This window comes from Numenius arquata, chromosome 6, assembly GCF_964106895.1.
Source record: "Numenius arquata chromosome 6, bNumArq3.hap1.1, whole genome shotgun sequence".
Taxonomy (NCBI): Eukaryota; Metazoa; Chordata; class Aves; order Charadriiformes; family Scolopacidae; genus Numenius; species Numenius arquata.
Genome location: NC_133581.1, coordinates 12,347,633 through 12,374,456, shown reverse-complemented (window position 1 = coordinate 12,374,456; position 26,824 = coordinate 12,347,633). Strand labels below are relative to the sequence as shown.

Sequence of the window (26,824 nt, the reverse complement as noted above, 5' to 3'; positions counted from 1 at the left end):
CAGGGATAAATAACCTTTTAATGCAATGTCATAAAATTAATTAGCTCTCATTCATTTTCAAGACACAAGACGTGTTACACTGTATTGCCCTGTAGGTTGATGAAACTGTCAACTTTATTTTTATTCACAGGCAGTTCCTGTACTCTGTGACTTCCCACAGGTTTGTGTGTATATACATTTAATTATAGCATACTAGTGCTAGATTTACAGCATTAGATATTTGTTTTTTTCTTTGGGAAACAGTGCTTTCTACCCACAAAGACTGTTACTGTTCACAGTTTAACTACACTGTTCACATCTGATAGTTCTTGAATGCAACTCATTTCTTTAAACTGTTAAGGAGTTAAAGCTTAAAGAACAAGCTTTGGTTTCTTCACTCTTCAACCAATCTGCAAATTAGTCACTGTAATGGAATTCGTTAACTTTTTTAAAAAAACTAATAGTTAGCAATAGTGTAAAATTTTTTTTCCAGGATTAATGACTTAATGTTTAAATTTAGCATAGATTTAGCAATCACTGATAGATATAGGTGGCTTGTAGTGTTCATCCAGAGATTCTTAAAAGCATTGCGCTTTGAAACAAACCATCCATCTTGAAAGCTCCAGGTGGTTGCCAAAATGCCTCTGTCAGACCAGCAGGCTGTCAGCAGGCAGGGATGCAGGGGAGAGCACTGTCAAGTGCTGCATTGCTCATGGTCAGGAGCCTCAGCTCCCAGCACAGTTCCAGTACAGTGGCTGACTCTCTTCATGTTGGCATGCATGTAAAGTCTGGGTTACTACAGTTATGAAAAGTTACCACTTGTAGTAAGGGTTATACTAAGGACTGTTGTTTCCATCAATACCCAAGGCACACTTGATCCATGGCCAGGCGTATTCTGCAACAGAGAACAATAATGATGAGAAACTCTTCATGTGCTCTGCTCTCAAAACTATTTCCCAAAATGATTGTAGCAGGATGCCACCAGGAGCGGGGGGCAGCAGTTCTTCGCCTTCTGGGTTGCATGTGCACACTCCTAAAATACCAGTCCAGCCTCCCACCCCCTACCCCTCTGCTTTCCTCTCTCCCTTTTCTTCCTCTTGCATGACTCACAAGCTGGAATCCCATCCTCTACCACAGACTCCCAAGACAGAATTTCAACACCGTGCTTCCCTTGCCCCTGCTACATCACCATAAGGGTCAGCCTGGACCATTATTTTTCTGCTTTCCTACCACACACTCACAGATTAAGGTCCTAGGACCATATTCCCTTTCTGCACCAGAACCGAGCAGTGCTGTGGTATTCTGAGCCAGCAGCTGAAGGGGCAGAAGAGAAAATACAGCAGTTCCTAACATGCTTCAGTGTAAGATCATACAGGAGCGTCAGGGCAACACCCGTGTCCTGTAAGACGCACCAGTCATGCTATTTTATGTTATGCAGTGCAGTGGGATCCTCCAACTGGCTATAATTTCCCCTGAGGGTCTTCAATAAGGAAATTAAAGGGTTTCTGGGAACTGGATCATCATGAGTGGGAGGGAACTAATAGTGATGTGTTTTACAAAATTAGCATTCATAACTTTAGTCACAATTTTACTGACAAAATAGTCAACAGACCAGAACAAGTAAGAAGCTTTGTCACGCTTCATCTGCCTATTAGTTTCTGCTTTTCTAACCACAGTGTTACCTGTCTATAGGGTATCCACCTTCACAAATGTTGACCAAGGCATACAGCTGTCTCAGTGCATATTCATACTGAAATAAACAAACATTGTTAATAATTTCAATAATGAAGAGCAGGTATGGTTTACCCAAATTATGCAGGTTTACTAAATTATGCAAGTAATTTAGAGATGTGTTTATTTACTGGTCTTGACAACCTAGTACTAGGTTAAATGGATCTTCTGATTACTTTGCTCTTTGAGCTTCATTAGGTAAATTCAGCTGTTGCTGCACAACACACCCTGAGGCAAGGCTCACCTACCTAACCAATTTCATTCAAAAACACCCACAAACAAACAAAAAACACTAAAGAGGAACTAAAAGTTTAACAGAGTAATGTGGCCTCCTAATAGCCTGGTTGATTAGAAGCTCCAACTGAAGCAGGGCAACTGCTTTTGATTTGTATACAGGACTTAAATCTTGACTAACTGCCAGACAATTCCATTGCTTTCTGCTAAAATAAATTAATTTGCTGTTAACTCATCCTACCACACACCACTGTCTGCTTAGGTTATCTTGCCTGACATCAGGACTGGGTTTTCTGGAATAGGAATTGACCTCTCTTATTCTTGTCTAAACAGTGGTTAGCAAAGCAGGATTTGATCCTCAACTGGGATTCCAGGAAGACTGGACAGTAATAAAACCCCTAAACTAAAAAGTGGCTCTTAGGAATTCAACTAGACCATGGAAGTAGAGCTAGGCTACTGCAAGGAACTATGCAACGCACAATCCTAATGTAGGAATCTGAATGTACTAGGATTATGAATTCACAGTGATGATGCTGTTTCTCTGTTTTGCTAGTAGAGATGCTTCAAGAAGAAATACAGCGTAAAGTTTAATATTGGGATTTCTGGGGAGAGAACCAATGAAGGGACAGCACTAACTAGTAAAAGGTAAGAATTATTGCTGGTTTTGTTTTTAGTAATCTTCTCACCTATCTACAGGTGTAGTGGAAGTGGTTTCCTGCTTCCAAAAACATTACTCACCCTCCAAAACTAAGCTGTAAGACTGCCCCAAGCTAGCTTTTTAATAAAAGCTGATTTTGCAGACCTGCTTATGACTACTGTGCTTGTTTTACCAGTATGTGTATCAGGTTATATCTAATGCTTGACTTACCAAGGGCAAGTGCCAGTTGAAGCAATGAGCTTTGAAGTGGTTCACCGCTGACTGGTAGCAGTCATAATTGCTGATGGTCAGTCTGTCTGATAGAATTTGGTTGGTCTGTTCTTTCGATCCTGTTACTACCATGATGATCTTTCGCATGGATTCTTGGATAAATTCTTTCACCTGCACATAAAGCAAGAACTTAAAACATGCTTTTTCTAAACGTAATTTGAAGACTTTGAATTAAATTTCTCCTTCTTTAAACCTCCTTCAACTCTTGGACTCTTTAAGGAACCCAGCTTTACTATCTATTTTTAGCACAGTCTTTTGGACCTGTCTCAACACACAGATGAAAACTAGGGAGACAAAGTCAGACTCCTGGCACCCAAAATCACTGTCCTTCTAGTGTTCTGTGAGGAGAAAGACAACACCAGTAGTGGCTACCATTCTGCAGGAGCTATTTGATTTGGGAGACTTTTCAGTTCTAGTGAGACAAGAGTAACTCCTCCCAGCAAGAATCCCTATGGCTGCAGATAAGGAGTCTCCTGACAATAAAAGCTGTTAGACTGACTTTTGCATTTGCTTACGTTTGCCTAGATAATCACTACTGAATGTGCCTTCTGTAACATATGGCTGAATTTTAAAGTCAGAGTAAACCATCAGCTAGAGACTACTAGCCTGAAGGGTAATTTTGTTGCAATTTTCAAAAACTGGAGGCAATCTCTCTATCTGACCTGATGTGTAGTTCAATTTTTTTTTTATTTTTTTTTTTGCTTACCTCCAGGTGTGTTTTCATCTCTGCAGCAATCTTCTTAGCCTCATGAATGTCATTGGTAGCCATCAGCTTTCGTTTCATGATTGCAAGAGGCACATCTGGACTAGGAGTCAGGTCATAGTGTTCTACAGGTGGCAGAGAAATGGGGACAGCTTTCTTCCCCATGCCCTGGAACTGCATCACTTTCATGGAGGAGATGCTCTGAAGGTTAGAAAGAAAACAAATGGAAACTGTCAACCACTCCAGCAGGTTGCCTGTCTTTGCTTTGCCATGCAAACCTAAGTCTCTAAACTTGCTTTATTAGAGAAAATAAAGGCGATCATAGGATTGTAAGTGTGTGTGCAGGCACATTGGGTTTTTTAATACAACGTCAAGGCTGCCAAAAATCAGGGAACCTTTATTTCCAAAACTCACTGAGGGGGGAAAAAAGACAAAAGACCGTCAGCTTAAGTAACCTGACTTCCCTTTGGGTTTTTTTTTAACAAATATTTAATTTGTGCTTCTATTAACACATTGAAAAATGGGACTATTATAATGACATATCACCTCTCAGCTCTTCCCATTTGAGGCATCAGTGTACTTAACAATTCTTTAATATTCATAATATGCCTGGAAGTGGTAAATACCCTTCTTATACTTGATTGAAGTGTTAAATCAATGGCAGAGCTTGGAGGACAATTCATATCCTCACTCCTTTTATTAAAGCATAATACAAGGCTGTATGTCCTTTAGCATCAGGACCATTGTCTTTTAAATCTTAAGTGGTCTTCTGAGATGAAGAGTTTCATTTTCTAAATCAAGCTTGCCTTGTTTTTTTGTTTGTTTTTTTTTGGTTTGGTTTTTTGTTTTTAAGGGATGAAAGTATATGGCACAAAAGGTTTTAAGATATACCTGACCAGGAAGCCCACTCAAATACATACTCTGTTTCCATACTGCATCACATGGCTGGTGTTAGTGCGTTTCTTCACGAGCTGGAACTGCTTGTGGAGTGTTTCTTTTCTTAGATCCTCCTGCATAAAGAAACTTCCATGTGGTCACAGCTACATAAATTCAGCTATTTTAAAAATGCAAGGAAATCTAGAAAAGGTCTTAGCTGCCAATATGTACAAGGAAGTATGGAGTAAGAGCTATACAACCTTTAAAAGACAGCGAGTTCACTATTTAAGGATCCCTGAAGCAGAGGTACAACTTACTGAACTGCCCAATTTGTTTAACAAATTTGGAGATGTGGTCTCAGATTAGCAAATCAAGATTACGTGAATTTGAAAATAGAAGCTAGACAGTTTCTAATCTCATGTTTCTGAAAGTTTCATAAATAAATTTAGTTGCTCAAACAAATAAAGATTATATATGGTTCTGAATAGTACATAAATACTTTCACCAACTCCATTTGTTGATTTCAGACTCATAAAAAACCCAAAGATTTTCATAAATCCTGTAAAAGAGCTATTTTTAAAAAGCCTAGTTCTTTTTTTCATGCTGAAACCTTATTTAAATAACTTACCATATCTGAATCTTCCATCCAATTCACACTGTACCAGTCCCCAAGATAAGTCTGCCTTTCATCATCATAGTAACATGCATAAGATGACTCTCTGGGATTGGCAGCTGTCGTTGCATAAACTGTAGACAAAAGGAAAGTTGTTTGGTTTTTTTTCTTATTTTTAACCCCCTACATGATTTAGTACTTTGCTGCATGTGATGTATTTACCCAAGTGTTTTGGCTTTCAGTCATTTACTGTGAAATAGCAGGAAGGAAAGAAGCCTGTTAATCACTCTGCTCAGTCAGCCTCAGTGCTGTTACAAAACCTCCTTCCTTGCTGCCAGATGTGAGGTCTAGGGTGCTTAAAGAAGAATATACATTTCTGGGGGGAAAAATCTATTCAAAGAACTGCCTGACAACACTGTGCACTGACAACCATTAATGTTCATTTTATTTATTACAATAATAAGGACTTCTTTCCAAACTTGGAGTAAAACGCATAAATCATCTTTTCTTTCAGAAAATGCCACCTTCTAAGTTAATACACCCTTTCTTGGATAAAGTTCTACACTGAGAGAAAAGCAAAACAAACCCCTACAACATCTGCCCCAAGCACAGTGTTCCTAGTAAGTCATCTCTAACACAGTAGAAATACTGTAAATATGTCTTTACAGATATTATTAAGACAAAAGCTATTTTGACTTTTTGCCAAAGTCAACTCATAGCATACTTGTGTAACTGAAGGAAAGTCCAGGTTTCAAAATGAAAGAGTGTTAGGCATGCTTTTATGTAGCTGTAGTGTTGTTTCTACTCAGAATGTACATGAAGTTCAAAAGCCCCGAAAAAGTCTCAAATCTTGTCTGTGTAGTAAAGTGCTGCGCTTAGCGCCCTTTAAAATGCTTACTAAGTAACCAGTTAAGCTTTGTAGTTCACCATTGAAGGCTGCCAAAGACAGCTCTGTAGTGCAATACATAAACTGTCAATTTTCCGCCTTTGTAAGTCTGTGGGAGAGCTGGTTGTAAAACCAGGGGGTCCCTGGACTGGAAATTTCTAATAGAACAAACTCTGAAAAATGCCAATTCACCGAGCATTTATTTTGAACAATTTTCAGTATGAAACATTCTGTGTGAACTTTGTGTAAATGCTTGATAGGGCTGTAAGAAGTCTAAGTGGGTGCCAGGCACTGTGCTCCAGGGCCAAAGACCCAGGAAGCCATGGATAGGCACATAGTTGGCTTTCCCTGGAATCACAGCTTCAAAACTACAAGAAAGCCAGAGCCCTTGGTCTCCCTGCCACAGAACAAGAGTTTGAAAAGACTGTGACTCCTCGTCCTAATCAAGGCTGAGCTCACAGCTCTGCAGCAGGGAGCTTAGAAACCCTGAAAAATCGGAGTTCCGCTTCCTGGGGTATTGTGCAAATGAGTGTAGCAAAATTGCCTGGCAATGATGTCTCTCAAGTGCCTTTGCTACTCAGTGAAACTGAGGGCAGGAACTTCACACCTGCTCTTAGTGGGCTAAGAAATGTCAGTGTAACAACTACCAGTCAAGGGCAACCACATAGTTCCTGAAAAGAAGTACTTTTTCAACTTCTCATTTGCAAGAAACTGAAAGCCTTGTTAATCTTTATAACACTCCATTAATGCTTTAAAGGAACTTCCCACAAATGGAAAACATGACTTTCTCTAATTCTTGTGCTTCCCTACTAAAATAGTACAAAGTGCATTGAACCTGTTCTTGAAACCGTATCTGTTTAGGTCGTACCTGTGACAACCTGTGACATTTAAGTCCAGTAAGTTAACTCATTGCTCACCATTTATATTATCAGCCAAATGATTCATCATAGATCCAGACTCGCATGCTTCAATGTAAAACACCATCTATAAAATAAATCAGAGACTTATAGAAATTCCATGAGGAAACAAAGAAAAGTCCTTCAGTACTTTTCAGCTATAGCTAGTTGGCCTGTACTGCTATCCCTGAAACAAAAGCTATCCATAAAGCTACAAAATAAAACACAAAAGCAAATAGATCAATTTTCACTTTTGGGAACTAAACTATGTGGAAAGGGAAAACATAATCACAATGAAAAGATGCTATTAATGTCTACAGAATCCACAGGGACCAACTGACTGATGTACAAAGCACAAATGAAATACACCATCGCTCTTTAGGCACAGCAATGTGCCACTACTGAATGTAGCATTTCTAGAACCAATGGCCCCACAGGTGTTCCTAACTACAGCCAGCCATAGTAGACAGACTACCACAGAAAGTTGCTTTAGAAATGCAAGCTACTAATATGTTCTAAATATTAATTTTTCTGCTTAAAATGACTTGTGATGAAATAAACGCACAGAATTTTCTGACAAGAGGTACAGCCTCTTAAACTACATTAGTAATTATAAGAGAAACATGAGGTCTACATAAACTTCCTGTAGTAGCAGTGCAGTCTGAAGTGAACAAAGCACAGGAAGAACAAGTCAGGTACATATTATGAGGGTTTGGTAGTTACGGATGTTATTTCTCCACAGTTGGTCAAAATATATACCGTTATCAAAAGGCAGTACGCTACAGCTCAACGTTGACTGCAAATATACAGTAAACTAAAAATGAAAGAGAAAATTTGGAGAGGATCAATCCTTGTAAGTGCAAAATCCTAATGCAAATTCCATGGCATGGCAACAGCTTCCTCCTGCTTTAAACGACTCTCAAAATAAAGACAAATCTCTCTCTCTCACGCCAGCTCCTCTTTTAATTTCAAAACTTCTGATATGCTTGTTTACCTGCCGGTATTTTTTGTGATGATACATGTACCAAATAGTCTTATTCAAATCCTTCACATGAAGCTGTAAAATAAGAAGGCTTGTATTAAACCCACTTATGTTCAATAGACATACAATTCACTTAACAGGAATAAATACTAACTGTTGTGAATATGTTTACTGTTTCCCATTAAATTTATCCAGTGCTTTGCCCTTCTGAAATACAATATTCTAGTATTTACCACTCTGGAAAAGATGAGTAATGGTCCCAGATGATATATACGAGAAAGCCAAGTCATACATGTGTGAAAAAGTCTGGACCACCAAAGTCCAATGAAATACTAAAAGACTTAATCTCAACTTGAATGCTTCTGATTCAAACTGGAAAAAATCCATACTGGAAGGACGAGGAAAATATTGCTCTGCCTCCCCCCTCAATATGGCTGTGCATCAAATATATTCGTGTTTTACATTTTTTACTTATTATTTTAGCATGCCATTAAAAGTACGTTTCTTATGACAAAGTAACCCCCCAAAATGCTTACATCATCATCAGGAAAAGCCAGAAGTCCTGGAGCTCCATGGTCAGTGAAATAAACAAACACATGATCCTTGGGACCACTGTAATGAAAAAAAATTGCGAACAAATTCTTTCCAACCACTCCAACCTAATCTTCATTACAACAACAATCACCTGCTTCTCATTGCCATGACATGTCAATATTTGAAAGTAATACAGCTGAAGCACTTCCTCCTCTTGGTAATATTTTTTTTCCTCCCAAAGCATACTACTTTGGGTGATCATGAGAGGAGATGAGTGTCTGCAGGAGGAATGAGAATGGGGATACAGGCGAGTCCTTCAAGTATGGGGAATACAGCAGTTACACTTCACGTTTCAAACTGCAAACTAACTGCTGGTCAGGCAGGGGCTGGTACATTGAGCATGACGGGAGCACAATTGTTTTTTAATGCCTACCTGAAAAATCTGTTATGCTGTGAGCATTTGTAGCAGTCTGGTAAAAAAGGAATGCTTTTAGAACCAGGTTATACTGAAGCACTAGTAACACAGGGATAAACCATAAAAACACGCACTACTGTTGTGATCTGCCTGGCCATACTCAGCCAAATCAATGTCAGCCTCCATGAAGAACTGATGTGTGTGCAAACCCACCCATTAGGCTAGACTGGCATTTGCACTAAGTGGCTGTGCAGCTGGTTGAGCACCGCACGCTCACAGGCTTGGATTCCCCAACATCTGTGCAGTACACCATTTGCTGTAGATTTTTACTACACTCTAAACCAGACAGATCATGTTTGGGTGATAATAAGGTCTTGCCCTAACAGCCAGATCTGCAAAGGGGTTTTGCTTTTACACTGTATTCAGGGACAATTAAAGATGTGAACGGATTGGAAGGAGACACCCAAACCCTCCTCTCTTCCTCTGTATCAATGGTCCAGAAATCTGGTTTTGCTCTTGCTCTTTCCTGACCGCAAAGAGGTACGACTGCAGCAGCTCAAGAGGACATTGTCCAGCGTTCTGCCTGGCCAATAACCTGCTGGTTAGGGAACAACCTGAAAGACAATCTAGAAGCCTTTCGGGCAGAGGATAACTGAGTTCTTGTCCCACCCAATAGCAGAAGTCAGGCACCTGAAAATTCACACGACAGAACCTAACAAAGAAGGGTAGGGTGTTACTCTTTTGGCTCCCACTTTTGAGCCTAAGTGCAAAAAATTCAACCAAGGTGAAATGCAAATAAGACTTTTATAGGTGGGTTCAAATAAATTGTCTTCCTGAGCAGCTAAGAGTCTCTGGCCCTCTGCATAGCCACTCCCTTATTTGACTTACAACATCAAGCTTTCACAGGTGAGGTGTGCTCTGAAGTACTTTTATTTAAAGGAAAAATGCTTTACAGTCACCTCTTGACTCATTCCAGCTACTAGAAGAGAACAATCAAGTAACCGTGCAGCAATTTATTAACGTTTTGCCAGTATGCCTTGCATATATCATTTTCAATCTCAGCTTTTCAGGATGAAGTTTAAACAATGGAAAGCAATAGCTTATTCAAGTACTGTCCTGTTCCTCCATTTTTTCAGTTCTCCCCAATGCCAGGGCAGGATTCTTCTCTTCTGTTTCATTGCTTTGTCTCTAAAATTATACTGTCAGATGAAGATTGGCACTTATACAATTTTTCTTTAACTAGGTTAGTTCTTCAAAATGGTAAAATTTAAATTCTTAAAGGTTTTACAGGAAATACTGTACATAGAAAAATATAACATAATACAACTCTTTACCAGCAGTGCTGAGTCAGAAATACAACACACCTTAGTAAATATGAAATGTACAATTACACATGCAATTATTTTCTAAATTAAACTTCTCTTACCTTTTCAACACTTTTCCTGATCCCACCCCCTTCATTGCTTCTGCATCTCCTCTGAGAACAGCAAGGAAATTCTTTGGAGTAACATCCTAAGGATTTAAGAGGATTAAAGTTAAATCTGATCATAAAAACAATAACAAAAACTTCATTTAGAAAGATGGCTTCTGAAAGTCAGAATCCATGCAGGAATGGCAAGTTTAGCTGGCCATTCTTTTCAATCCATCATCTATATATAATGTATTAGCCACTGATGACTCACTTGGACACTGAATCATTACATCATCAAGTGATTGGATTACTGTTCTGATTTAATGAAACAATTAGTCTTACACAGCTGTTTTTTATATTGACTTACAACATTTATGAATGCAAGACTTTTCCTCTTATTTCGTGTGCCAGCACAGAAACAGTGTAAAGGTTTACTTTTATGACCACTGCTTCATTTCAAAGCATCTGTTGTTTATATTCATCTTATGAACACCAAACTTCATGCCAAAGATTGCAAATGAATAAACTAGAGGCTTTATCCTATGTGCATTTTGGAGTGTAGGCTACAGGGTGAAAGGGTTTATGCAGAACCTTCCCTGGGGAATGGTGTTTCATTCCTACCTCCTTTGTATAGTCCTTGGGCACTCCAGCATACACATCTGTGCCATTAGGTCTATTGATGACAATGCCTTTTGTTGGATTTCTGAAAGTTAAACAGAACATGAATACAAATGGGAGTTGGACTAGATGATCTTTATGGTCCCTTCCAACTCTAAAAAAAAATTCAGTGAAATTCAGTGAATAATTAGCCACAAACCACACCATGACCACAGAACAACGAGGAAACCATTTAAACTGTCCTGACTGGCCAGCTTGCCTGAGAGAGAGTATGGATGTTGCACCATGTGTCCTTAAGTGATCTCAGAATAAAAAGGCCTTTTCACTTCAGCCAGTTACACATGCTTGCCTCAGGTGTCCTTACCCTCAGAGTACCTTCAAGTATCCCGCCTCAGATCATGTTGATTACTCTGAAGATGTAGGTGGAAGATGTAGGTTACACTATCATCTCTCTACTTTCAGTCTTGCATTTAGTCCCCTTTCCTCTTTGCTCCCAATGCTGCTGGGCATGTGAAGTCCACAGATTTTTGCTGAAGTTGTCTCAGAATTAGAGGCTGTGTAACTGAACTGTTTCATATAGAAAGCAATGATACACTCCAGACAGTCACTAAGAATGGGACACGTACACTTCTTTGTTGAATGTACATTCTGAGAATTAATCTCATGATACCCTTTCAAAAAAGCCCTGCAAGTCATACATGAAGCTTCCCTATGTTTGTGGTTACAGGCTATTTATCTGTTGCAAACTGTCACGCCTGGGAGTTAAGATCACTTACTCTCGTAACAATGAAGCTCTGCAGTCCTGAGTCCCACAACAGATGCTGAGTTGTGCAGTAAGGCTTAGAAAGCTCGCGAGCACATTTTGAAGGAGAATTATTGCGCTGATGAATAAAACATCTCTATGCATATCACAGGTCATTTTAAAGGCTTTTCTTACAAAACTACTACAAACTCAAAACACACTGGCGACTATGGCATGTTTGTAGTAACCATATAGTTTGTGACTTACTCATCATTATCAGCAATGTCATCATACATCATGACAATGATCTGTTCGTCTGGAATTCCGTTTCGGTGTACAATCTGGTATGCATGGCACACGTCTGCCTAAAATTAAGCAGATTTTCATTACTAGCTTTAACAGAGATTTTATCTTTGAGACCAGAAGAAAAATAGCTCTGCAGGCTCTGCTGTCATCCAAAAGAAACTGCATTCAAATATAAAAGACTGAAGGTTGCTAGAAGGCTGAAATGCACAGGTTAAACCAAAACTCAGTATCTTTCTCTAACTAGGAGTAGTTGCATTACTATTAGAGACTATGATTAAAATCTCTTTCTCATTTACCTATTTTGATTCCCTATTTCAACAGAAACCAGAAGTCACTTCAGACTTGGTAAAGATAACAAAATTCAACAAAAGGTTCTCAGCAATGTTCCGTGAGAAAATGTAAATGAAATCCTTGTACACTGACAGACAAATCCAAAGTGTGCCAAGTAGAAGAAGAGTTGGATTTCCACCAATTTCAATTAGTTTGTACCAAGCCAGCATGACTACGCATCAGACTGTCCTTAGCTTAAGCAAGTATGGTTTACCAATCTCATCACTGCAAAGATTTTATTAAATTTTATTTTACTAGATGAAAATTTTGGTTAAGGAAAATTTCCTTTTTAATTATGCATTTCTTGTAGAGTAACACTGATGCAACTTCAGCGTAAGAAAACAGATTTCAGTGGAAAAGAGAATTGCAGAATTTCTATTCAGGCGATTTTCCTGACTTGCACAGGATACGAATAAGCACATTTTCTTTACAGAACCACCTTCCCAGAACACAGAAATAACAATACTCATCTGCGTGATATTACAGTAAATGCAAAACTCTATCAGAATGCTAAATTCTTAGTAACCCCAGCCCAAAAAATTCTCTTCCTTTAGACCTGCAGTTTGTGAATGTCCTAATGGGATATCAACAATCATTCCTACACTCTAGAACCACAACCTACAACATGCTAGAATAGCTGTGCAGATTGGATGGAAGAAATCTCATCTAACAAATCCGTAATCCAAATGCAGGTAAAAAGCAAGCTTTAAAGCTTAATTCTGTTGAGCTAATCTAATTTTCTGGTTTGTAAACCAAACTGAAGTGGTTTAAGTGGACCTACATGAGTTCCAATTACTTAGGAGTACCAGTGATTTTGACTAGTTTAACTAAAAGGACACTGTAAAATCCTGTCACTTTATAATCCTTGGTCTTCTAAGTGTGGCTGAAGATGAAAAGTGAGGGTAGCTGTGCATGGTTCTGGGAAGGGTGAGGCACATTCAGTGCTAATGAACTCTCCCACAGCAAAATCTCTTCCCGTGCCTAACCCTGAACCTGTCCTTACTAACTAAGGCAGTTCCATTCTCAACTACACAGGTCAGCCTACATTCTCTTCAACCTATCCCAGACAATCTTCACTGTTTATAGTTTCCATTTCTTTGTATGTCATTATACCAGCTGCTGCCTCAACAAGTCAAAAGGTTAAACTGAATTATAAAGGCATCACATATAATATGGAACTGTGGAGTGCAGGTTTGACTAAATATGTGTTTGACTTTCAGAAGCAAAAAGTAGAAGAAAACAGTAATCAGGGCATCTCTACACTGATTGATGAGTGGATCACAGATCCCCTCCCACTCTCCAGACATAATATACTGCTGTTATGCTGACAGATGGTGGTTATAGGCTGGCAGCACACAGAAATGCTTAGGCATACTATAGTAATATAACATCAACATATTCAACCAGCAAGTGTCTGTGCTCCCACAGGCATATGACTCGTCAGTAGGGACTTCAGAGGTGTTTTTAATTAATACAAAAGTACCCAAAATTAGTTAAGCTTTGCAAATGCATATTTTCATCTTTTTTTGGTCTCCTCTCTCCTTCCTTCTGATTCATTGACTGTTTGCTCACTAAGTCCTGTCTTACTTAGTAAAGTAGACATTTAAATTATTTTAATATATTTAAATTCAAATGGGTTAGATTCCCTAGTGTGGAGGGAAACAGATCAATATAATCAATTCCTCTCAACTGTAGCTATTTGGAGATTGTCCCAGCCTTCTAAGGCTTTTGCTAAGGGAAATGTACCTTCTGGTAGCACAATGATATCACCAACATAGGCTAGAGCAGCAAAACTTGTTTTGCTAAAAAAACTCCATTGGCTAAAACAGGACAGTTCTAAGTAAACAGTTGGGTTTTTTGCATAGAATTAGCTGACCTGAGTGGCCACCTTTGATGTTGGTCACATGCTCCTCCTGTTCCTTCCCGTACACATAAAAAGCCATAAATCTCTATAAAAACAGAACAGAAACAGTCTGCTGCTAGAGTAGGGAGGCGTATGTGAATCTAGAGTATTTCCTGTTGATGTGTAACTGCATCTCAAATATTGTTATTTGAGTCTTATTTCTTCCAGAAATATTTCTGGCACAGCTTTATCTGTAAACCACCCTAAAAAAGACAGCTAGCTAATATTGTTCCAGATCTCTTGTTGGTATTCTTCTTGTTGGTTTAGTCCATGAATTGAATGTTATAAACGTTTACTGGATAAATTGTCACTAAATGCAAATCACGCTTTTGTGGCGATGATTTGGGGTGGGTAGCAGCTGCCCTGAACAGGAGGATAGAAGAGGAAAAGGTTCAGCTCTGCAACTGCTCCTGCACAACAGACCTCGCATTCCAGCTCCAAAATGGACACTGTTAATGGCATGGTTCAAACCTTTCCTGCCTAGGTCAGTCTAAACCCGTTGCTACATCAGCAAATTTCTATGGAATATCTATGCTTAAATAATTAACTCCTAGATTTTGAAAGCATGGGGATCAGAGACAGAATTCCCCTGTTTTCCTGGGATGGGCATTTTGTTTCCCAAAATGTACATTTGGGGGAAATTCTAAAAGGAAAAAACCCAAAACACCCCAACTTTCCTCTTCTATACAGCTGCTTAAGCATTTGACTGACACAGCTTTCAAGTAGACTGCTTGGGGTGGGTTTGGAAAAACCAAGTTATTTTATGACACATGCATGCATAAATAGTGCCTAAAGGGAAAAGCTTGGACTTCTGTGAAATTGGTTACTTCTGGTCTTATGACTGCTGGGTTCATGGCTAAAAAGCATGTGTAAGGAACTGTCAGCTTCATTGAAAAGTGACACTGTTCCCATTACAGGTACACTGAAACGCCACAGCCTAAAAAAGAATGAACTCTATTATATAAGCATGGTAGAAGACGACGTCTGAGATGCCTCCCATGTTTCATTCCCCTGCTTAAACATACATCAGTGAATCAGCCAAAAACTCTAACTGTATTAAGAACTTAAGAAAAGTTCAGTTCTTCAGTAGCTTCAGTTACAATTTTGTAAGCACAGTGAGGAAATGTTAATTGAAGCCAAGTAACCAATGCATCCTTAACGTCTGTTACCTGCAAGACTGGAGAATTTAAGACTATCCTGAAATTAGACACTTCTCTGGTTAGTTGTGTCCAAAGCCCTGAATAAATACAGTACCCGCTCATAAAGCTCAGTAAGTATAAGACTAAAAACAACTGAAAACAGACCCATGCATGCAAATTCAGATGCTTTTAATTTTCAGCATTTTAATTTTGCCACACTTTTTCAGCTATTTTTCTCCTCAAATATGTACTCCACCTTTAGCGAGGCTGTGTTTCACATCAGGCTTTTCCATTGACTATGTCTTTTGGAGCACCCAGAAAGTACTGGACTGTCTCTCTTTCTGATCCGCAAGTGAAGCCAGCTTTAGGTTTGAGTTACCTGGTATAAATATATATATACACACACACACTTCTACCTCAGGAGAGGTAGAAGTATAGACAAAATTCGGTTTCTTTTAAGGCAACTAGTTTGCGGGCTCATTCTCTATATCTACCAGTAGCATTTAGTGCTGTGTTTGCTCAGGTATGTCACTAAGCTTTCCAGAGATATAGCACCTGTCTCTTTGCATAGCAGAGAGCTGAGCCACTTTCCCATGGAATGGGGAAGTACTCTTTCTGGTATATATTATGAGTACTTAGTTGCATTTAGGGAATAGCAGCCAGTCTGGTAATAAGAAAGCTGCTATAGAGAAGTCAGAATAACTGCTGAGGAGCAGAGAGGAGCATGTTGATAGCTCTTCCACAGCCCAAGCAACTCTAATCAAAAACACTGAGTTATGCGTAAAAACACCAAAGAACTGAAAAGCCACAAGCATAAGGCAATGTACAAGCTAGCTTTGCAATGACAGTGAGCCTAGCACATTGGGCTGTATACTATGCAAAACACTTAAAATTTATTTTAGGAACTTGGTAAGATAAATGTGTAAGACAAGTTTAGATCATCCTGATTAGCAAACAGTCCCAGTTCAGCCACCACAGAGGCAACAAGTGCCTGCGAGGTGTGAATCTCACTCATAGATAAGTGCAAACACTGGGGTTTTTTTCCTTATCTTGTCTACACATAAGGCTTGTACCACTGATAGTGGATCCTGACCACTGACAGCTGAATTACAAGTCTTAGAAGGAGTTTCAGATTCCTTGAGGTTACGGGTACAAACTCAGCATTTACAAGGACTGCAGAGTCTTTACAAACTTACTGTTCAGGGGGTCTGTACAGCACACAATGATGGGTTATTTTCCACACAAATTTTCATGTATGGAATTAGAGACATTTTTGAAGGTGTAATATTCTTTTATGGTTGTTTAGTCAGATGAACACATCCTGCTATCAGGTAACTATTTCAGAAGGCAACAGAGTAAGTTTTGACTGTGTTGTGTGCAGGCAGCGTGTAAAACAACTGGAGCTCACAAAATATAAATGTAATACAAACATACAACATCATGTATTAACTGTACCCTGAACAGCTGAACTGAGCAACTGAAACTCAGAGATGTGTGTCAGCCAAGGTCTCAAATTGCAAAGGGATAGTACAAGTGCTTAGTTGCATGTAGGGAACAGCAACCAGTCTGGTAATAAAAGAGTGTCACATTGACTAACTACTTACAGGCACGCTCACATGTACAAATTCACTTGTACAAATACATTGCACAAAGAAGTTCTGAGGAAGAAAGGTGATGGAAAGAGGAAAATGAATTAGAGTACAACATATTTTCTTCTGCAGTCTCTCCCTTGGAAAGCAAAAAATTACAAAACTCTGCAATCCTGGAGTACTGCTTTGCTTTCTGACAGTATAGGTGCTATTCTACTGAAAAATAACACGCGTTTCTGTGTATGTTCACTATGAAATGACTTTCATGATGGATGAAGCACAGAACTGGAAATCCAAGTCCTATTCCTAGCTCTACTGCAAGTGACCTGAGCAAATAATCAAAATACAATGCTTTTGCTTCCACTGCTAGAAGGTACAGAGTACTGACACATGCAAAGACATGGTGATAACTCTGCATAACGTTTCCAAAAATTTGGTATAACTCCTGAGATTCCTGTAGTAACTTTCCTCCTCTGTGTAACTCTCCTAAAAGTCTGAGGTTCAGCCAGTTTTGCTGGGAAAAAGTTTGCCCTATTTTTTGATACCCAAGGCATCCTTCTCTGGATGACACTGCCACAGACAGAGTGGATTTTCTAGGACTGCCTGCTGGGTTTGTCTCACAGTATGCCCTCCCACCATGGCTGCTCGCTCCTGCCAGGCCCTTAAGGTTGGCTCCAAAGGGCCTCTAGGCAAGACAGAACAGGATGCTGATGCGCTGTATCTCGTGGGAGCTGATTCTTTTTGCAACATGCTAGAGACACAGTACCTTGTCCAGGACAGGTAAGTAAGAGCTCAGCCCCATTCTGAAGGGTCCTTCACACAGACTCTCTTTCTTATGATGCTCATTTCATAACTTTGATGGGATTATTAGTGGTGGTCTAATTTTTTTTCCCAAATGTTAATACTGTGCCTGAAGCAAGCTGTAGAAGTTAAAATACAGAAGTTTCTGGGATTGAAGTCCAGAACAATTTGGCACTGCAGATATTTTACATTGTTAGTTGATGTTATCTTCAAAATGAAGATGCTTAAAGAAATGCCGTTCTCATTTTTCTAACCTTGAAAAGCAATTACTTAATAACTGCGTGCAAAGCATGACCACACTCAAAAGTTAATTTGCTTCTGTGAAACTGGCATGTTCAAAAGACTTATTGTCGGACACAAATAGGTAAGTGCGAATCTTGTGTTCTTCATAACTCCATTACACCTGATAGATATACTTGCCATTGAAGTCTCACTGACGGAAAGGTTAAAAACCTCTATGCTTGGGCAACTGTAGAAAAGGAATTCCCACGAGCCACAGCTTCAAAAATACAGTTTTATTTAGACCATGAATGTTGTGATATTAACTCCTCCTAGAGTGGAAGGGAGCCAGCAAGACTGGTTATACAGCAATAGCAACAACGAGAGCACAACTCAGTAATTATATTTAGACACCCTAGGGCGGGCCGTGATCAAGTATAACACTAGTATTTTTATAATTGTTTTCCAATTTCAACTTTTAAAATATCTTTTTTTAGACTTAATTTTAAATAGGAATAGTTTATATTAAGACTGTAATATTCCAACTATGATTATCAGGCAATATCCATAGTGCAATGAGCTGGCAAAATCCCTAAAACCAGTTTGTCAAAGTGTTGAGTTAGCATTTGCCAGTAACATGTTCTTCTTCAGATGAAACAAGCTTGTCAATCTGGTTCTTTTAGTTTTAAGCTCATCACTGTGCTGAAAGTTATAAACTGATTGTGAGCTGAGGGGGGGGGAGGAGAAACATACACATAAAACCCAGCGCGCCCAACACATTGAAGGCTCATTTCTTCCTCAGTTGACATAAATAGAGAGAATTAAGCCTCTCTAGAGTTCACCGGCAGTTACATTAGAAAGAATAAATACTTTAAAAGCTTCAGTGTTCAGCAAATCAGGTTGATATATGTGCCCAGTACATTTAATACAGTTTAACTTTTAAAATGCTGCATTTGTACTCTAGTGTTTCAATCTCTGTTTGAGTTCACCTAAACCAACAATAGTCTAGTAAACTATTTTTCTAACATTTAGAAATACACAGATATATATAAAAATCAGAATTAAATAGACTGTGTTCTGCAGGAAAGCAATAGGTAGTTCCAAGTTTAGAGCAAAGACTGTGTTTAAGTGTAGATTAAGCTGTTTAAGGGATTGCCCAAGAATTCCCCAAAGGGAAAAAATGCCGTAGTCTCCCGACTGCTGATTATAAGTCTTGAATTTAATCAGAGTTAAGTCACTTGGATTTAATCCTGCCCATCCTGACACTCACACTCAGACCACAATTCCACAACACACTGGCTTTGACAGCAGCATCAAACTCAGGAGTTCCTGTTCCCTTTTCTCCTCTTTCTGCCCTTCACTCTGATCCCTGCACACCAGTGCACCATACGCTTGTTGTACCAACACAACTCTGAGGCCACGCTGTTGAACACAGTGAGCAAACGGATTCAGGTTAAGAAGAACTCCCTTCTGTGTGTCCTCCACCCCACAACAACATACTGTGCATCTGGAGCCTTCGCAGATTTAACTGCAGAGAAGGGAGGTTTTTCATAACACAAGGAAAAGAGGAAAACAAATGGAAAGAAACATGCATGTGTCTCAAGATTAGGTTTAATTCAAGATATCATTTGTTAACCAGCAAGCTGGGGTTAGATCCTCTAGCCTAGTAACAGAATATTTAGCCAAAATGATACGTCTCCCAGGATGCAGAAAGGTGATTAGAGGAAGAATACTGCTCCTCCTGCTAATGGCAAGTTTTCAAAAGATGAGAGACTGGACAAAGTTGTAAGAAAAAAAAAAAATTCAAATAGTAAAAGGAGCAGTGGAGGGGAATTCTTGGTGTGAGAATGACAAGAACTAAGAGCAGGCTGTGAGTGAATCTTGTTGCTGTTTGTTTTGAAAACTTCACATACTCCTGGAAGTCTAGAAGTAAAAGCACTTGCCCAAATGACAGAAGGGCTGAACTAGTCTAGGCAGGTATCATCTCCCCGCAAGTCTCGGAGCAGGGATTTTCTGGAGTTTGGCCAGCATCGGCATGTGTGATCAGTGGTCCTTACCTGGTGTCGATAGTTGTACCAGCCATTCGAACCTGCAACAATCACCACCCAGTGCTTGCCTCCATCTTCAGGTTCTTCCATGGGGAATGTGCTGATGCCCAGAGCACAGCCCAGCAGCACAACTGCTTTCCATATCATCTCTCTTCTTTATTTATTCCACAAATGGAAGGGAAAAAAAAAAATCCCTAAGGAAAAAGTTTGAGAAGAAGATCAGAGGACATTAGTCAAAAATAAAACAAACACAAACATCAGTAATACCACAACTATACGCTTTTCTTGCTTGTGGGGATTTTTTGTGTTCTACAGACCATTCAACAGTACAAATTCTGGTCATATCTTCCTTCAGTACCAAGCTGCTTATAGTTACAAGAGTTTTCTGTCAGCTTTCAAATCTGACTGAAAGCAATTCTGAATAGGACAACCAAGTCTTTCAGCTCCCTCTGGTTGTCTTGTTCTATAATAGCTGGTAGTGAATAAGCCTCAAATATAGAGCAAGCCTCACTATCAAGTATTTCACAGATAAAAAAAATTCAGATTGATACTGTTCTTTTGGTCTATGCTTATGTAGTTCACTGGTTTCCACTCACTGGCAATTAACCAATTGTTACTGAGTCAAATCCCGGGTGATGAAGGCACAAGGATGCATAGATGTGGAAAATTGCTTGGGAGTTGGAAGGTCAGAGGGTCACAAAAGCTCTCTGTGCCCACAAAGCCAGAGAGGGTGGAGAGAGGCCATACCACTGCTCTGCACAAGATACAGCCCTAACTGCTGGGGCTGGGGGAAGTGCAGACTGCGAGAGCCTCATGCTATTTGTGCAGCCTGTCGTGCTAGTGGAGAGCAAATGTGAACCCGTACCACATGAAAGAGCAGCATTTTCATCTCGTTCGCACAATGGTTAAGTGTTTGCACAGCAAAAGAACTGGGTCTGAACCTGTGGACGGCAAATTCAGAAAAGCAGAGCTAGAGATGCGGTTTGAGCCCATGTAGAAATGGCTCTTTCTGCTTTCTTGAGAGGACTAGAAGTAGTGTCCCCACTAGTGAACTTCCCGAGCACCTTAACTGTCTGATAAAGTGTTTGCTATAAAAGCAAACAATCTGGCCATATCTAATCAAAGGTTTGCTTTTGGTGGTTTGGGTTTTTTTGGGTTGGTTTTTTTTTGGGAGGGGGGAGGGGGAGACGGGTATGTATACCGGTCACAGTCTCAGGTCTGCTGTGTGCTCTCATAAAGCAAATCCCCTTGAAGAACTGCATGCTTTTGGCACGTGTACAAAAATGACATACTTTCTCAGGCACCGCGAGATGGGATTTTATAGTGGCCTACTTACAAAATAGAGATTCTGGAGGTTGACCATTGCTGATTGGAGGCAAGAGGTGGTGCAGTAAGAGGTAATCTACTTTAGTGTAGTTTTCTCTGGAATAAAAACTGGAAGCTCCCAAGCCATACGACATGGTCACAAGGCCCAGTGTCAAAGCTACCGCTAAACCAAATAACTACCCGTATCAAAGTCAGCCCGAGTTCCCCACAGCCACTCAAATGAGGCTGAAACAGAGAAGTAGCCAGCTGCCCTCCAAAGCAGCTGTGTACAGTGAAGACCACTAACATAACATGTAGTACAGGTCTTTCCAAGACTGGATCTACTGGTCACTAAGATTAAGTCTTGCAGGCAGCAGTGTGAAAAACATATATTTTTGGAAGTTGTTTTTTTTCTTTCTAATGGAGGTAGCAAAAAGTAAAGGAAGTCATGTTAACATATCAACTCCTATAGAAAGAGCTGGTACCACACAAAAAACCACCAGAACAGAAAGGAAAAGGCAGAACCAAACGTTAAGTGCTGTGCCACCACTTCTTCCAGAAACTCATTTGAATCTAGAAAACTTATCTTTCGGGAATAAGCCACTCCTGTAACTGCCTGCAAGCGTGAGATTTGGGAGCAAGAACAGTACATGTTAATTTAACAATTTAGGGTTTGTTGAATTATTAGCTACTTCAGCAGTTAAGCGGATATGAAGAAATAAGCAGAATTTTCTGCAGTCTGACAGACAGTTGTAATCTCTCATGTGGAGCTGGAACTGTAAATTCTTGTCGTTGCTGTCACCAAACGTGGCGTTGTATGGCAACTCTGCCTTGTCTATCTTGTCACTTCTTCAGATGATTAAGATAAATAACAACTGCATTGAAGATATACTGTGTTTACAACATCTACAAAACCTGCCTATTCTGTTGCCTACAGCACTGCTAAGATTCAAACCAAGTTGTTTAAAACCTTTGTAAAGTGCCACAATACGCCATGGGCCAACAAGCCTATTTTTCAGGTATATCTAACTCCCAAAATATTAGACAAGAAAAGAAAATCAGTATGTTTTAAGTGATCTACTTAGATATCTTAACTGAGTTTGACTTACTGGAATATAGAGTTGAATCTCATGCAAACAGAGCCCTCAAAGCTCATTATCTGTTTCACAAGAAGAAACTTTTTTCCATGTTCATTAAAGTATAACTTTTCATTTCTCCAACAAAAAACATTACTTACATTTACATGAAAATTATAAAGAAAATAAATGGTTCAAATGATTGATGAAGGGCTGGAGATACTTTCACATGACACTTAGCTCTTTTGAGATGTAAATCATTAATTCAAATCCAGGACATACCAATAGAAGCCGTGTTGCTGCCAGCTGTTCACTGGGTCATACAATGTAATGGCTAAATGCAAGGCAGACCCTAGTAGACAGGCATCCATCACATGGAAACAGTCACCGCCACTGGCTGTCAGCTACTGATATACCAGGCAACAGAGACTAAAATGCTCTGGGCAATCCTGCTTCAGCAGGGGAGTTGGACTAGATGATCTTTATGGTCCCTTCCAACTCTAAAAATTCAGTGAAATTCAGTGAAAGTAGCTTCAGAAGAAACATGCTACGGAGTGCGAAGTCCTTGAACTAGAAACAGTTTGATGGGACTGTCTTTCCTGACAAGTTCACACACCGAACTACAGGAACACAGATCTATGGCTCTCAGGACCCCAGTCAGTATCTCTGCACGTGGCTGCGCTGTGCAGGATGCAGATGTACCAGATACCAGCCCCGCATTCTGCCCGCAAACAGGCCCACAACAGGAAAGCCCAGGGCCAGATCAGGAACGAAGACTTATGTTATCAAGCCCTTCAGGCAGGCCCTCCATGAAGGCTTCAACAGCCTCCCACGTGGTACATGGATATCCAGATCATCAAATTCCTCACCTCTGCTGAGACAAAGTTGTGAATGATACAGGAGGCCCAGGGAGGAAAAAAAACAAAACAACAAACCAAACACCAAGAAACATTTGCATTGTATTAAAAAACCACATATGTCCTGTCACAGGTAATTCAGAATAGAAAAAAACTCATCTTTTATACTAATTAGTAACATATAATCCCACTTATCTTGGGTTTTTTTCCTATAATTAAACCAAATTAACAGGAGAAAGGAGAGGGAAAAACCCTAGACATACCACAATACACTAATAAGCCATGATTAATAAATGCTGAGCTCTCCAAGGTTCTCCGAGCAGCATTTAAAATAGGTTTAACCATTAAACACGTGCAGTGGGAATAGGTCTTTCACTATTTGTTTCCAACTCCAAAAAAAACAACAAACCCAACCCATATTTCTGCTTGTTTTAAAGAAAACCTTTCAGTGCTCAGGCAGGCAGTTTAAAAGACTGCGTTCTGGGTTGTGTTGAACGAGTTCTTGACCTACAGTTGAGAAGAGAAAGTTCCCATCACATGCTGTGTCTTCAGGTCACATTGGAAGGGACACCAGCTCAGCTGACCACCTTACCAGAGGTCCATAAAGAGCCTTTTTCTGAAAGCAATGAATCAAAAATCTGTTACGTGCAATCCTAAATGTACGCAGAGTGAGACTACATGTAAGAACTGAAAATTCACTACAAGATCATTTTAGATCTTTGGCTAACCACAAAAAAATATGAGATCACTTTATCAGTTCTGCCTAGTCTTGCTAGGGTTACTTAACGATTACTTAACTTTGCTTTGGAGACCATGTAAGGAACAAGGCACATTTCACTGACATAGTGGGTTCAGCCTCAGATCTACAGATGCAGAACCACAGCACATACACACATGGGTAGGCTGCTGCACAGTTTGCATAGTCCTGGAAGAAGCATGGAAGATCTGGGTGGCTCTTGCCGGAACAATTCACTCAGCTCTTAAAACCTGTTTTTCCTGACAGAGGTACCTTGACCACTTCGCTTTACATGGCTAGTGCACATCTCTGACTTGATAAGAGAGGGATGCTTAAGAAAGACCACATCTGGAGGTGGCTGACTGCTGCTAGAACAATTCTTCTGGTCAACAGCCTCTTCCCTGATTTCCCAACTTTTCTTTGGGAGAACAGCAGGATACCACCCTAAAGAAAGGAGTCTGAGTTGATCATTTTCTACTGGTGCTTAGAGTGATGTTGACACTGACTGATGTTGATAGCTTAAACTCCTGATATACCTCAAGCACGGCCTTTCCAGAGCTACATAAACAGAAACCATACATCCATTTTCCTTTCCTGTGAAATAAGTGAGTTAACAGTAGTCTTGGAGGAAAATAACAGCCATAAGATAATCAGCTGATCACTCAATGTTTTTTCTGGGAAAACTCTCTTTTCAGCTGTCCTTCTTATGACCGCTAGCCTTTGAGTTTTCACAAGCAAGTCACAATTCTTTTTTCCCACATAGTGCTTGCATATTGCCTGTCACTGTAATATTTAGACGTTGATTTCCACAAAATATGTGACTCACGATAGCCCTCCTCACAGGAAACTAATGTCTGCAGTTCTCCGTCAGCAATGTTCTGCCTAACATGTTGTGCCGGCTGCCACGCAAACTGAAGACCCTAAACCCGTGATTAAGGCCCTGCAGAATTAGTCTGATTTTCTTTATACACTTGTATGGCAGAACAGTATCACTGTAAACTCCGATAAGGTACATTTTGAAGGAGATTATGGTCTCTGTTGCAAAACAACTCTTTACAAAGTGTACTAGTAACCATTTATGAATCAGCTTACTTTGATTAGAACTTGTAGTAAAATAGTTTAGGATAGCTACTGAAGAGGTTTGAGTCACTTCTACTGTGAAAACAAAAAACTGTAATTATGTTAACTCAGAATGGTTTTAAACCTTTTTAAATGTTAAATAAAGGTACTTAAAAGTAATTTTAAATAAAGTGCATTCTACTGTTTGCAGATTCCTCTCTCAGCAGCAGAGAGATGGCACCATTTATAAAGGAAAAAATAATTAAAAAAACCCCCACCAAACTCCTTACACTTCCTAGGATGTGGGCAATCTAATAGACCTAATAGACCTAGGGGATTTTTTTTATATGCATTTCAAAAAGCCCAGATTCAAATTTGGCAGATCTTAAGGCTTCTGCTATTTACTTTCGTATCTGTCTACAAATACACAAAGTCTCCACAATCACATTCTGATGGTAGAAAAAACAGCTACTGCAACACTGCATGTATAACTTTAATTTATTACATTGCGTGATTCGGGGCGGAAGGCAGCACAGAGTAGAGGATTAAGTCAGATGAGGGTAAGCATTTCTGCTCAAACAACGTGGAAATGTTTAGAGCATGGCCAGAATCAAATTCTGGAGAAGTGATTACGCAGAAAGTCTGAGATTCCTGCACTCCACGTATCTTTTACTACGGTTTATCTGAGCATTTCAGATCTTCACTGCAATCTTTGTTTTAACCCCCAAATATAGACACCCAACATAGTGTTGCCCAATCCTAAATAGGAACTAGTGGTGCTACTAACTCCCCAGCAGACCTTCATGTTATGGCAAGGTTGTCTACTAGCTATAAATAACTAGCCACACTGCAGTACCTTCCAGGCATCATCTTTGCAGAAAACCCATAAATTCTGACCCCATCGTTTTCCCCCGTTAAAAATGTATTACCGGGGACTAAAGCCGTGCTGCTGCTACTGCCTCTCCCCCCTCTCCTGTGCCAGCCCTGAGCAATGCCCCTCTGAACGAGCCGCTTGGACTCCTTTCCCCGCTGAAGCCCTTCCAGAAAGGCGAGCTCAGACACAGCTCCCGAGCCAGAAGGGCCCCGCGACAACCGCGCCCCAAACCCTTTTATTAAGGGCAGCACCGACGATGCCCTGGGCGCTCCGCAGCGACAACGCACAGGAGGACGGCGGGGCAGAGCGACCCCTCTCCCGGCGGCACAAGGCAGGGGGGCGGGAGGGGAATCTGCGAACAGACCCAACCGTTGCCCACTGTCGGCCCCGGCGCTGACTAACGGTCGGGCCCCGAACAGCCCTCGCCGGCCGGGGGGGAGCCGGCGGCGCGCCGGGGGCTCGGGAGCGCTCAAAGCCGGTGAGGTAAACCGGAGCCCCTCGGCCTCTCCCGTGGAGCCGGCGGAGCCCCTCGTCCCTACCTCCGGGCAGTTCTGCCGCCGGGGAGCAGAGCGAGCCGGCAACCCTCGCAACAGCCCCCATCACGGCATACCCCCCCTTCCCTCACGGCGTTTCCCCCCTTCACGGCTCCCCCTGCCTCCTCCCCGCCGCCGCCGCCACGAGCCAGCAGCCGGCACTGACACAGCCCTCCTGGAACAGCGCGACCCCGGCCGGCCCTTACCGCGCTACCAGCGGAGGTGCCTCCGCCGCGGCCGCTGTGATTGCGGCAGGCGCCGTGCGGAGCCAGGCGACCGCGGGCCGCGGCGGGCGGAGACCGGCCCCGGCCAATGGCGGCCGAGCGGAGGAGGGGCCGGATACCCGCCCGGCCGCACTACGCGTCCCAGCAAGCCCGGCACTCCCCTGCGCTCCCGGGACGGCGGGCCCTCGCGCGCAAAGCACGCTGGGAGCTGTAGTTCCCTGGCTGCGCGGCCGTCACCGTGGGCCCCGTTGCGGGCGTGGAGCGTGTCTGGCGTGGG

At 40.9% G+C, this 26,824-nt stretch overlaps 1 protein-coding gene across 1 annotated transcript; it reads right to left on the bottom strand.

The window, feature by feature from the left end:
- Positions 1-26,587, bottom strand: LGMN (legumain). The gene is made up of 14 exons (XM_074149913.1): positions 26,530-26,587; positions 19,893-20,077; positions 11,816-11,913; positions 10,810-10,891; positions 10,204-10,289; positions 8,365-8,440; positions 7,841-7,903; positions 6,868-6,934; positions 5,080-5,198; positions 4,496-4,585; positions 3,579-3,776; positions 2,813-2,983; positions 1,662-1,729; positions 1-874 (listed from the first exon to the last, which is right to left on the bottom strand). Exons 2-14 carry the CDS (start codon positions 20,028-20,030, stop codon positions 835-837), a joined length of 1,296 nt encoding a protein of 431 aa, XP_074006014.1. The 5' UTR covers positions 20,031-20,077; positions 26,530-26,587; the 3' UTR covers positions 1-834.
- Between the last annotated feature and the right edge of the window lie 237 nt (positions 26,588-26,824).

Bases quoted from the DNA above. Each gene is read 5' to 3' on its own strand.
- LGMN (XM_074149913.1), bottom strand. From the start codon at position 20,030: ATGATATGGAAAGCAGTTGTGCTGCTGGGCTGTGCTCTGGGCATCAGC. The intron at 8,441-10,203 runs GTAAGAGAAGTT...TTTTCATTACAG, and splicing joins TCAGGAAAAGTGTTGAAAAG to TGGTCCCAAGGATCATGTGT. The intron at 2,984-3,578 runs GTAAGCAAAAAA...CTTTATGTGCAG, and splicing joins AGATGAAAACACACCTGGAG to GTGAAAGAATTTATCCAAGA.